At 42.0% G+C, this 13,527-nt stretch overlaps 1 protein-coding gene across 3 annotated transcripts in view; it reads right to left on the bottom strand.

Annotated features, from left to right (window-relative positions):
- The window catches only part of SCG5 (secretogranin V), a 55,098-nt gene that overhangs the window by 16,293 nt on the left and 25,278 nt on the right, over positions 1-13,527 (bottom strand). For all 3 annotated transcript variants that reach the window (XM_005685459.3, XM_005685461.3, XM_005685460.3), the window contains exon 3: positions 1,185-1,334. In XM_005685459.3, coding sequence (XP_005685516.1) covers positions 1,185-1,334 — 150 coding nt within the window. The remainder of the gene's footprint in view (positions 1-1,184; positions 1,335-13,527) is intronic.

Below are 13,527 nucleotides of genomic sequence, written 5' to 3'. Positions count from 1 at the left end.
AAGCTTCAGGTTCATTATATGTAAAGTAAGGATAATAAATACTAAGTGTAGTGTTAGTCATTCAGTCGTGTCCGACTGTTTGCGACCCCATGTAGCCCGCCAGGTTCCTCTGTCCATGGAATCCTCCAGGCAAGAATACTGGAGTGGGCTGCTGTTTCCTTCTCCAGGGATCTTCCTGACCTAGGGATCGAACCCGGGCCTCCTGCATTGCAGGTAGATTCTTTACCATCTGAGCCATCAGGGAAGCCCAATAAATACTAACATTATTATTATTGGGCTGGAGGGAAAAGACTACTCTGGTTGCTCACTAGTGGCAAAGCTATTTACAATCTGGATGATATTTAATGAGTCCTTACTCTGTGTGAGGTGATGTGCCAAGTGCTTAACATGGATAGTTTCATTTAATTCCCCAATAACCCCCATTTCGCAAATAAGGAAGCTGAGATGCAAGCAGTTTATTAACTTGTTCAAGGTCACATCTCCTGACCAGGGGTTTGAATTCAGGCAGTCCTCTGTCTAGAGAAACTACTCTGAACCAGCAAAGTAAGCTGCTCAAAGTCCAGCATAAGTGAAGCTCACTCACCGTTCATCCTCTTTCACACTGGGGGTGGGGGGGGTAGAAAGTTGGGAGCAATACATGAATAGCAAGGAAGGTTTCAACCTACTTCCTTAACCAACTTACTTTCCTGGGTCCCCTCTCTCTCCTGCCACCTCCCAACTCCCAAGGAAATATTTCAGGATAGATGCTCACTGGTTACAACATAGTTGAAATGTCAGTTGTCAAGAGAAGTGAGGAAAACAAAAGCACATGGGTCATCCACAAAGGAAACAAGTTCCAAAGTGGGCAGCAACTGCATCAAAGAAGAGGCAAAAAAAGAGAAAACCCTCTCTTTTATTAAAAAATGTAGCACACGCAGAAAAGAGCATCAATTCCCAAAGAGGGAGAGAGAAGATGAAGCCTTGGCAAGAGAGTCCTCTGCAGGTATATCTGAACACCAGAACTCACCAAGAGTTCTAGAATCAACTTCCCTTTCCAATCCACCTTCAAATAAATACATAGGGGCTCATGGGACTAGAAATACTATTTCTCTGAACATATGTAGCCAATGTTAGCATTTTTAATTTCCTCCGAAAGCTCCTACCTTTCATGGGAACCCAGGAGCGTGCCCACTAATGCCCACTACCTGTTTTTCCAATGGGACAGGGGTTTGGAGGGTCTGGGTAGCCCTGGTCCTCACTGAAGTCCTTAGGAATGTTGTCACCGGTCAACTCTGCTACGATGTTTGGGATGTTGCCAAAGGGACCCAAGTGTTGCAGACCTTCATGAGCTCCACCTGCCAAGAAATCAAAAGTAGATCATTTCAGGGCAATGCCATTCATTTCAACCACTATTTATTCAGGCACACCACACAAGCAAAGTACTGTGTTCTATGCTGTGGAGAGAGAAAAGGAAATACAATAGTTCCTGCCCTTAGGGGGTTAAAATTTTCATTGTGAAAACAGGCACAAACTGCACAGATATCATTTCCACTCAGGGCACACCATGTATGTGCTATGCTGGACAGGTTAAAATACAGTGCTTGGAACAGAGAAAAGGGAGGGTTTCATTAGGCTGATAGGATGGGAGGGCTTTTGGACAAGTTGGAGCTTGAGTGGCACTGAAGGGCTGGGCTTTGCAAGCTGGGCACGGGGCTCAGGGAAGAGAAAAGGGTGCAACAGGCATCCAGATAGAAGAACAGGCTGAATGACAACCAATTACCAATAAAAGGGGATGAAGAAAAAAATATTTGACCTCCCATTCTAGATCAACCACTTAAAATTGGGTGCATTTATTTCAATCTTTTCTTCCCTGTGCATCTTTTTCTATGCATTTGTTCCTTTTTCATTTACTATTAAAGCACGTGGCTGCACGGTCTCTAGCCCCATGATTATAAATGACCACGTAGTCTTCAATCCAGTGATTCTACCACAACAGATTAATCATTCTCCCATTGTGGGATGTTTAGTGTTTCCCAATTTGCTTTTAGGCATTTAATTTTTTCCATATTTTGGATTAGTTTTCCTCAGGAAAGATTCCCAGAAGTCAAATTACTGGGTCAAATGCTATAAATATTTTTATGGCTCTTTATATTATATTGCCAAACTGTTTTCCAGAAAGGAGGTACCAATTTATAAAATATCAACAAAATCTGAGAATTCTATATTTATACATCTTAACCAGTATTGGATTTTACAAAAATAGAGTTTTATGTTTTCTTTGCTAATTTTAAAGGCTTTTAGAAAAAGTACTGTTTCATTTTGAGTGTCTTTGATTTCTAGCTCAGTTGATTTTTTTCCATGTTTATTTACCCGATTTAATTTCTTTTCTGTGAGTTGTCTGTTTATGCTCTTGGAATTTTAGTGTTTCTCTTATCAACGTTCAAGAATATTTTACATATAAAGGTATCAAGTCTTGGGGCATTACATTTCCTGCAAACACTTTCCATGTTGTCTGACTGACTTCTGGATATTATATTTGTAATAGTTTGCTAACATAAGTTTTTAAAACTTAAGTAGGTTTGTTGTTGTTACCCTTCACGATCTCTCATCTTCTAAACTTACAAAACTATTGGCCCTTCACAAAAGTACTATCAATACTTAGATATTTCAGTTTTCTATTTTTAAAATTAACTCTTTGGTACAGCCATTGTGAAAACACTGTTGAGGTTCCGGAAAAAATGAAAAACAGAACGGCCATGTGATCAACCAATTCAACTCCTGGGTATTTATCCAAAGAAAATTAAAACACTAATTTAAAAAGATATATGCAGTCCAATATTCATTGCCACATTATTTACAATAGCCAGGATATGAAAGCAACTGAATGAATCAACAGATGAATGGATAAAGGAGATGTGTGTGTGTGTGTGTGTATGTATATATATATATATATATATATATATATAGAGAGAGAGAGAGAGAGAGAGAGAGAGAGAGAATGTCAGTCAGTGGAATATTACACAGCCATATGACAACATGGATGGACCCGGAGGGTATTAAACTAAGTGAAATACTATATGCTCTCACCTATATATGAAATCTCAAAAACAAAACAAATGAAAACAAAATAGAAACAGATTCAGATACAGAGAGCAGACTAGTAGTTGCCAGAGGGGAATGGGGGTGGCAAGGGGTTGAATGAAAGTAGAGGAAGGGAATTACACAACCTGCAAGATGCATTGAACCCTGGGTTGGAAAGATGCCCTGGAGGAGGGCATGCAACCCACTCCAGCATTCTTGCCTGGAGAATCCCCATGGACAGGGTAGCCTGGCAGGTTGCAGTTTCTGGGGGTCACAAAGAGTCAGACACGACTAAAGCGACTAACCACAGCACAGCATAAAGTAACCATACTTCCACCTTCACAGGAAGAATGGTCTTGCCAATGGGTTATGTAACTTAAGTCGAGCTAGGTGAGTCTCCCTTTTCCCCTGGACAAGTTGTGCCAAGGCATAAACCTCTGACACTTGTTTTTCTCCCTCTTTGTTGGTTGAATCAGCTCCCATTTAGATCAACACATATTTTTCCTTTGGAAATATTAATATATTTAGTAGGATCATGGCTAGCTCCCAGTGTCCTGGGAATACCATTGTCTCTTTGAAGTCACATTGCATCTTTCTGTCTTAATTTATTGTGCTCGATTAACACTTATTCTTTTGGTTTGTTTTTTTGTTTTGACCACATAGCATAGCCTGTGGTATCTTAGTTCCCCAACCAGGGGTCAAACCCAGGCCCCCTGCAGTGGAAGAGTAGAGTCTTAATTCTCAAAAGGATAATTGTACCTCTAATTCCAAATTCCTCTAGCTTCCAAATATGGATACCATAAAGTAACTGGGTTTTTTTTTGTTTACATTTATATTATAGCTCACTGAATGAGTAGTGCACAAAATTTCTGGATTTTTAAGGAAAGGTATTATTTTTATAAATTTTCCATGTGAGTATTTAAGATGTATTTTTATATAACCCATAAATATCTAAATATAGCCAATTATCCAACATTATTAATCACATTCTTTTATGTCCTTATTCATATTTTCTCTATCATAATCTGATGGCTGTGTTGAAATCTATTACTACCAGTAAGTGTCTGTCAGTATCTTTTATTTCTCATTGTTTTTGCTTTAGCATTTTGATGCTATGCTAATTGCTATGTCCAAGAGTATAAATTCTTCATTTTAATCGTCATTAACTGGCAAAATTAATAACAATTGACAAATCATATCTTGACATATATTTCTGCTATTAGCATTGCCACTTTCATTTCGGATTTAAACTTTCTGTATCTCTCTGAAGATTTTTCCAATTTATACTGAGGTGCCTGCCTTCAGAGACATTCTAGAAATTCACATTTATTATCTCACGTTAACCCAAGACCCACAAAAGTTTAGAGAGACAGACTTGTATGCTTGGTATTGATATATCTGAGGCTTTATACCATCTTGGCATTAGAGCCACCTTGGTGATTGCCATAGGGCATGCCTTCTGGTGTGTCAATACATGTCTCAACTTTTGAAAGCACCCTAGGCTTAAGTGCCAGGAATTATCCAACTTGGCTTCAGGGAGATGCATGTCTTAATGCTCCACTAGCAATTAATGAAAGAAGCAAACACAGTTTCCTTTATGGAAGGCCTGCCAAAGCTCTGTTTACCTCTGTGCACCAGTGCCATTAGAATGAATGGCACACTTGTTAGGAAGCAACAGATGTTTAGCACCAGGCAGATATAACACAGGCTCTTTTAAAACTACATTTAATTACATCAAATCAAAAAATACTCGCTGAGGAACTATGGGAGTTAGATGGAAATTAAAAAAAAATTTTTTTTCTATCTTTTGCACCTGGATGGGTAGAGGGGAGTTTAGGGGAAAAGGGATACATATATATGTATGGCTGAGTCCCTTTGCTGTTCAACTGGAACTATCACAACATTGTTAATTGACTATACCACAGTACAAAATAAAAAAAAATTTTAATGCTATCCTTTGTTCTCCAAGAGCTTGAATTTTATAGATAAGAAAGTGAAAGTGTTAGTTGTTCAGCTTGTCTGACTCTTTGTGACCCCACGGACTATATCCTGCCAGGCTCCTCTGTCCATGGAATTCTCTAGGCAAGAATACTAGAGTTGATTGCCATTCCCTTGTCCAAGAAATCTTCCCAACCCAGGGATCAAACCCAGGTCTCCCACATCTCGCAGGCAGATTCTTTACCACCTGAGCCATCAGGGAAGCCAGCCAACAAAACTAACCACATATAGAAAATAACTAGAAAATTATATACTTGAGTATACAATCAAATGCTAGTTAACTGGTTCAGTATAGTGTTTAGATTATGCTGCTCTATTTTGCACCTGAAACCAAGTCATTCAAACTGTTAGGATGCCAAGGATGCTGTCTGGTCCATTTGTCTCTAAAAACCAAACATATTTTAAAATTATTATTCAGTCAGCTTAAAAAATATTTCTTGAGTATATATGACCATCAAGACATGGACTAGAGGGTCAATGATGAACCAGGTAAATACGACTCCTGCTCTTACAGAGTTCACAGTTTTGTAAGGGATACATAATGAAATACACATTTAATGATACAAGTGAACTTATTTACAAAACAGAAATAGACTCACACACATGGAAAACAAACTAATAGTTACCAAAAGGGAGAGCAGGAGGAGGGGAGAGAAAAATTAGGAATTTCGGATTAACACATACACACTACAATATGTATGATAGGTAAACCACAAGGACCTACTCTATAACACAAGAAACCATACTCAATATTTTGCAATAACCTATAATAGAAAGGAATCTGAAAAAGTGTGTGTGAATATATATATATTCATATATATATTTTATATATATATAACTGAATCACTTTACTGTACACTTGAAACTAACACAATATTGTAAATTAACTACACCTCAATAAAAAGAAAGGAAATACATTTAAGATGCAGAGTTATGATGACAGGAGATGTCACAGGTATGCAGAGAAGCAATATCTAACTTAGATCTACAACGTGAAGGATTGCCTGCAAGAAGCAACGTACCAATGATTATGCTCTGTGCCATAGGAAATACAAATGTGAAAGACAGGATTCCTGCTCCCTACTTAGTTCTTCATTCTAGTTGGTTGTTCAGCACCAAAACAACAAGCCAGTGGTACATGACAAGGTACACTCCTTGATATAATTCATTATGCTATTCTAAATGATGTGGAAATTCAGGAAATCGGGAACCTTCCAGGAAGGCTTCCATGGAAGAGGTGACATTTGAGTTGAAGCAGGAAAGGCAGGATCCGTCCTTATTGGTGGTGAAGGAAAAGCCACATGTAGGGCACAGAGGTAGGTGAGAGCAAGGAATATTTGAGCATCAATGATGAGCACTGCTTGGAAGGGAAGAGCTAAATAGAAGGGGAGACAGCTAATACCAGGCAGAAAATTATGAACTGATATTATAACAAACAGCAACCAAAGCTTTATAGGAAGAAGAGTGATATAATAATTGGATGTTGTGTAGAGCATTAATTTATCAATAGTTTAAAAGCCTCTTTCCCACCAAGGGTGCACATCAGAATCACTTATGGAATTTTAAAAAATCCCAGCCCTCTACTCCAGATCCAGTGTACTCAAGCATCTTTCTGAAGGCCACTGTACAAACGTAGACTGGAGGGAAGTTAAGAAGGCTTAATAACACACTACTGCTGAGACTCAGGGGAGCAGTGACACAGATTGGGGTGGAGCAGTCACAACACGAACAGAAGTAAGAGAAATCTCAAACAGTGCAGAAGGGAGAGAGGAGTCAAGTGTCCATGCACTACTGAGAGGTGAGGGGGATCTGGCTGCTCACTGCCCCAAAGCCAATAAACATGCCAGGTTGGTGGAAAAGGAAGTTTGCTTCACTTCAGATGCTGGCAACCAGGGGTGGGGGTGGGGGCGGACATCTGCCCAAAGGCCGACTCCCCACTAACTGGCAACTAGTGGGGCAAGAGCTTTTACAGACAGGAGGGGGCTACGTGCAGAAGCAGCACAGTCTTCTCTGATCTGACAGTCGTCTTCAAGTTGGTCTTCGGTGCTCTGACCAGTGTGATCTCGATTGCTTCAAGGACAGTGAACCTTTAGTTCCAGGGTCCATTTGTTCCTGTCTCTTTGAGGACAGTTCCTAGAATTGTGGCAGCTCATGTCCTGGGTACAGTCTGGTCATCACGTAGCTAACTTCTCCACCTGATGTTGTAGTATCTATAAGACAGCTCACAGGATATGGCTCAGAATATTATCTACAGCCCTTGAGAAAGAAATAAAGGTCCTTGGCTATGCTGAATGACTACATTATTATGATTTGGTCTCCGTTGATGGTTTGCCTTTGTTTCGGCAAGTTCTCATTTCTTTGATTAAACTTATCCCTTGACTAAAGTTTTCCACAGACAAAAGGCAGGCAGAGGTCATGGTGGGGGTGGGGTAGTGGGAGGGACCATGGGGGTTCTGCTCCATTTCACATGAAGTTTCCAAAATCTAGAGGTCCCTTTATTTGGGAAAATAATGCCATTGGTTAAAGATGGGATCTTTCACTACAGCTTTTAAATTATTTCAGGCATTTAACTCTATCTGGTGATGATGCTTTATTTATCTGTTTCCATCATGGCCGTATCACTCCACAAATGTCTCTAGAATAGACAGAAAATATTTCATTTTTGCCAAATAAATGTTAAGCCCATTTGCTTCTATAAACAGCAACTTCGGAATATGTCCTTACCTCTTCTTGATAGTTTGGGACTATTATTGGGAATACCCGTGACTCTACAATGCTGCAGCAGTGTGTTCTCAGAGCATTAAAATGTATACAGCAATACAACTGTAATAAGTGGTCCCAGCTGCTAGAGCTTTTAAAGTTCTTTGTCTTCTCCTTCTTTGTGAGCTATTAATCCTAGTCATCCTCAATCCTTTTCATAATAAAGTGCAGTGCATAAATAAATAGTAGGTCTAGGTCCTGCAAGTCTTGTCTTCTAATTGGCTTTAGCACACACATATGCATAACTTGAGGATCCTGTCAAAATGTAGACTCTGATCAACAAATGAGGGATGGACTTGCCACTGCATTTCCAACAAGCCCCCAGGTGATGTTGATGCTATTGCTCTGTTACCCATGCAGTATCAAGGGCTAGAAAGGGAGAGAGCCAGACTTACTCAAGTTAGATGCAAACTAAGAGTAAATTAGCACTGAGAACACTGGCATGACCATCTAGGTTCGTGGAGTTTGTGACATTCAGTGTGGCCACTGAGAGGCTTTTTGAAAGTCACTTAAGGTTTCAGATAAAGGAACTATAGCTAGCTGAAGTCCCTTTACAGACAGTTTTATTCTAATTATAGAGGCACTCTCACACATTTCACAAGGAAAGGAGCCCACTGCACCTTTCTTCATTCAAACTAATCCTGTAGGGACTGAAAGCAAAGACCTCGCTCATGAAGCATGAAGGCACGTTCTCATGGAATAAGCAATGTCCTCTCAGGGAATAAGCGGAGCCCCATGGGTCGCCCCATGATGCAAGAGCTGGGGTCAGAGGGGGATGGTTTTGGTAGAAGTTAAGGTTGGTCAGAAATGAAGAAAACAGAAGGGACTGCACCACTCCCCTGCCTTTTTGTAACATTATGGTTTCAATTGTTTTATACTATTTTAATATCTTTATTAAAAATTTTTAGTGAGGTCAGTAGGACAAGAGTTACTACTCATAACTGTGAGCAAGTGAGTCCTGGGAGACCTTTACTTGCCTAAAGCTGCTCAGCCAGTCACTGCTTTTTTGCAGCCTGGGATCCCAGGGCTGTTTCCACGCCCCCATGGGGCCTCAGGCAGCCCATCCGGACCCTTTCCAAAGATTAGCTCAAGAGCAATCGTTGGTAGAATGACCTGTTGGCATAAGAGAGGCCTCTCTCATATTTTCTATCTCACTCTGAGGCTCCAGAGTGTCAGCAACCAGTGGGGGTCGACATCCTACTCGAGCCAGGCACCAGCAGAATGACTCTGAGATGGGGCGCCAGCCACAGGCCTCACCATCGTGGTTCCTGCGTGTCTGAGTGCCAGCCTCATGCCAGAAGTTTTAGAGCATCCAGACACAGCCCCTGCCCTGCAGACTCTGCCTTGCAGTCTGGTAACACCCTGACAAGCTCGTGGCCAGCTGTCTCACCCGCAGCCCCATGCTGGGGCCCCCGGGGAGCCCTGCGACCGGGCAATAAAGGAGAATTGTGGTGGGGCAGCCTGGTGCCAAGGAGCCAGTCACCCACCTCATAAAGAGGGAGTTCCGTGAGGAGAGTCTGGCAGGCAGCGGGCACACTCGCCTGAATACCAGCCATTCAGCTGAAGGGAAGGCATCCAGCAGTTTTCACTTATGTTACCACAAACAGCAGACGCTAAAAATACACTGCGGTCTGGGCCTTCATTCCTCCGCGTGTCTCCATACATCATTTATAAAGCGATGACCAGCTTTCCTTTTGTTCACAGTCTGGGAGACTGAAGCAGTCAGATAGGTGATTCCAATGAGTGTAGCCCTCCTTTGTTTCTCCCTTCAAAGGTGCAAAGGAGGGGGCAGCAGAGAAAGAGGAGAGAAAGTGGCGAGACAACAAAGGCCCCGGTGGGGCTGACGTTTCTGAGGTGTGCGCGCCCGGTCGTGTCGGACTCTTTGCAACCCTACGGCTTGTGGCCCGCCAGGCTCCTCTGTCCGTGGCACTTCCCAGGCAAGAATACTGGAGTGGGTTGCCGCTTCCTCCTCCAGGGTATCTTCCCCACCCAGGGATGGAACCCACCTCTCCTGCAGTGGCAGGTGGATTCTTTGCCGCTGAGCCACCTGGGCATTCTCCCCCCGGGGCTGAGGAGGAAGGTGAAGTGGGGCAGGCGGGGCGCCTGAGAGTGGTTTCTGAGGCTGCAGAGCAGGTGTGGACCCTGTGACGGGGCAGCTGGCTGGACGTGAGGGGACACAGGGGGCCTTAATGAGGAAGGGCTGGCTGGCCCGGAGGTTTGTGGTGTTTACCTCACAACCTGGAAACACACACACTTTTACAAAAAGAGCCATCACTCCTCAGCTTGGAGGATGCTAGGCAGGCCTTGGGGATGTGGCGGGCTTGGTTCCAGACCACTGCCATCAAGTAAATATCACAATGAAGTCACTCACACAAATGTTTTGGTTTCCCAGTGCGTATAAAAGTGATGTTCACGCCGTACTGTAGTCTATAAGGTGTGCAAAGCATTATGTCTAAAAAAAAACTATGTACATACTTTCATTAAGAAGATACATACATTCTTACTATGTATCACGGAGCTTCTCTGCTGTGTACCTGAAACTATCACAACATTGTTAGCTAGCTATACTCCAATACAAAATTAAATTAAAAAAAAAAAAAACTGGTATCAGGGCACATTTGGAAAAAAAAAAAAAAAGACACGTTTTTATTAGAAAATGCCAACCATCATCAGAGCCTTCAGAAAGTCATCGTGGTCACAAGATCACTGTAACAAATATGATAATGAAAAAGCTTCTAGTAGTGTGAATCCAGTATTCTTGGGCTTTCCTTGTGGCTCAGCTGGTAGAGAATCCACCTGCAATGGAGGAGACCTGGGTTTGATCCCTGGGTTGGGAAGCTCCCCTGGAGAAGGGAAAGGCTACCCACTCCAGGATTCTGGCCTGGAGAATCCCATGGACTATAGAGTCGGACACGACTGAGCGACTTTCACTTTCCCTTTCAGTGTGACAGTCACCAAAATGTGACAGAGACAAGGAAAGAACAAATGCTGTTGGTAAAACGGCGCGGATCGGCTTGGCCAATGCAGGGTTGCCACAAACCTTCAATTTGTTTTGCTTTGTTTTTAAAGCAAAACAAAACCCTGCATCATTTGTGCAGCGCAATAAAATGAGAATGCCTGTAATCTGTCACCTCCTATACAATCATGCCTGGGTTTCTCAGCACAGCATTCAGGCAGTTTCAATGCACATGATTGTCTGCACTGGAGCAAAGAGTAGAAGCAAGGAGAAAGGGCTGGAAAGAAACAACTTAGCCCTTATTAATGAGGGAGAAACACCTGAAAGAAATGGCCAACTTAAGGGGTGGGATTTATAAAATTTTTACTGTCTAAACTTTGTTTCTTCTTCCTTCAAACCCAGTAATTTCAGTGGGCTCAAAGGAAGAATGAAAACGATTAAGAGTAGTTTCTGCAGACTCACATAGAGGCATGGAGAAGAGACTTGTGGTTGCCAAGGGGGAGAGCAGTAGGGGAGAGAAGAACTGGGAGTCTGGGGTTAGCAGATGCAAGCTATTATATATAGGAAGGATAAACAAGAAGATCCTACTGTATACCACAGGGAACTGTACGCAATATCCTATGAGAAAACCAAAATGGAAAAGAATATGAAAAATAAAATATATTTATATGCATAACTGAATCACTTTGCTGTACAAAAATTAATGCAATATTGATTTATAATATTTACTGTATTTATTTACACTTCAATTAATTTTTTTAAAAAGTAGTTTCTGTACATATCCATTCTCAAAATTAACTCTGTGCATTAAAAAGCCTTTTTTGCCTTGATTCCTGGTGAGAAATGAGAGTCCTAAAGTTCAAATGTAGTTGTGAAAAGCAACCGATTTTCATTTACTGAGGATCCACAGACAAGCCTGGGTAAAGAATATGCCTACAATGCAGGAGACAGAGGCGATGCACGTTCAGTCCCTGGGTTGGAAAGATCCCCTGGAGAAGGAAATGACTGTCCCTTCCAGTATTCTTGCCTGAAAGACCCCATAATCAGAGGGGACTGGTGGGTTACAGTCCATGGGGTCTCAAAGAGTTGGACACGACTGAGTGACTAGATCGGAGAAGGCTATGGCACCCCACTCCAGTACTCTTGCCTAGAAAATGCCATGGACGGAGGAGCCTTAGTAGACTGTAGTCCATGGGGTCACTAAGAGTCGGACACGATTGAGTGACTTCACTTTCACTTTTCACTTTTCACTTTAATGCGTTGGAGAAGGAAATGGCAACCCACTCCAGTGTTCTTGCCTGGAGAATCCCAGGGACGGGGGAGCCTGGTGGGCTGCCGTCTATGGGGTCGCACACAGTCGGGCACAACTGAAGCGACTTAGCAGCAGCAGCAGCAGCAGCAGCAGAGCGACCAGGCACACATGCACAGAAAGAAAGCACCTTTTTTATTAAGAAACTTTATAGCTTCCCTTTGTTCAGGTTCAAATCCACATGTTGTCAGGCATCTGATGATATCCCAAACCCTTTTTAACTTGGGCATAAGATACAAAATGCATAACTAAGTGCCTGGAATGTAATGAGCACTCAATAAATGTAAACTCCTTCCATTATCCAATCAATATTTCCTAATAGCACAATTAACAGAGCCCAGATTCACAATCTTACATATTTTTCATTCTGATGCCCACAGTTCTGTACCTGGGGCAGTTAGCAACAAGGGCTCAAAAACAGCTGAACTCTTTATTAACAGTAGTACATCCTTGTTCACTTAAAACTAAAAATTAACGCTTGAACTCATTTCACTCATTGTTTTCAAGGCAAGCACACCACCCCCTCCCCAACCAGGGGGCATCATCTCTTTTCTCAAGGATTTGCTATCCAGTTACAGGAAACAAAACATGTCCACATAAATACACACCTAATATAAGTGCCAGCTTCATGGAACAGACCATGAGCGCTGTGGGAGAAAAGAAAGACGCACCCTAGAATGAGAAAATAGCCTCTAATCATGTACAATTAGCGATGGATGCTATGTCTTCAATTCTCCTCCTCCCTAGTAACGGAATTCAGTTTAAGCTGTTTAGAATGGTGAGGACTTATGTTGCAATATTCACATTCTCTAAACTCATGACAAGTGACCCCAAAGCACACAACATTTGGTAATTGAGAAAAACAAAGGAATGATTCTATCTATGCTGAATTGGCTTATTCATTGATTTGCCCCAGGGCAGGAGGCTAGTCCAGGCGGCTTGCTAAAGCTATCCTAATGCTCTGAGTGTGAGCCTGGTTCCTCAACAAGGACTTCCCCACGTAGCCAGCATCCCTGGTAAATGCACCCCATTTCGCTGGCATCATCCTATACGTGCCGGAGAGATTTGAGTTGAGTCGCGCCTGCTGGCAAGGAAGCAAAAATAGAACTCACTGTTCAGATATTTTGTCTTGAAAGGCATTTGTTTTCATTCCTTTTCTTTCTTCTTTTGCTTGCTCCCTCATCCTAGGATCTAAGAATCTCAGGTTCCTTTGGGACCAAAGGCAACATTATCAGCATCTACTCGGAGGCACGCAAACAGTGAAGGCAGAAACTCGGAGTCGAAACGTAGTGAGTTTGTAGCTTTCACATGTCCATATGGTCCCAATTTAGGATCACAAGCAGAGTTGTTTATTTTAGAAAAGCTTTTTAGTTCACTTTTAAGGTATTTTGCTTAGGCATTGCTTGCTTTTCAAAAGGAGAAAATGTGTATTTTTTTTCCAAAG

This window comes from Capra hircus, chromosome 10 (genome assembly GCF_001704415.2).
Source record: "Capra hircus breed San Clemente chromosome 10, ASM170441v1, whole genome shotgun sequence".
NCBI lineage: Eukaryota > Metazoa > Chordata > Mammalia > Artiodactyla > Bovidae > Capra > Capra hircus.
This window is presented reverse-complemented; position numbering and strand designations above follow the sequence as displayed.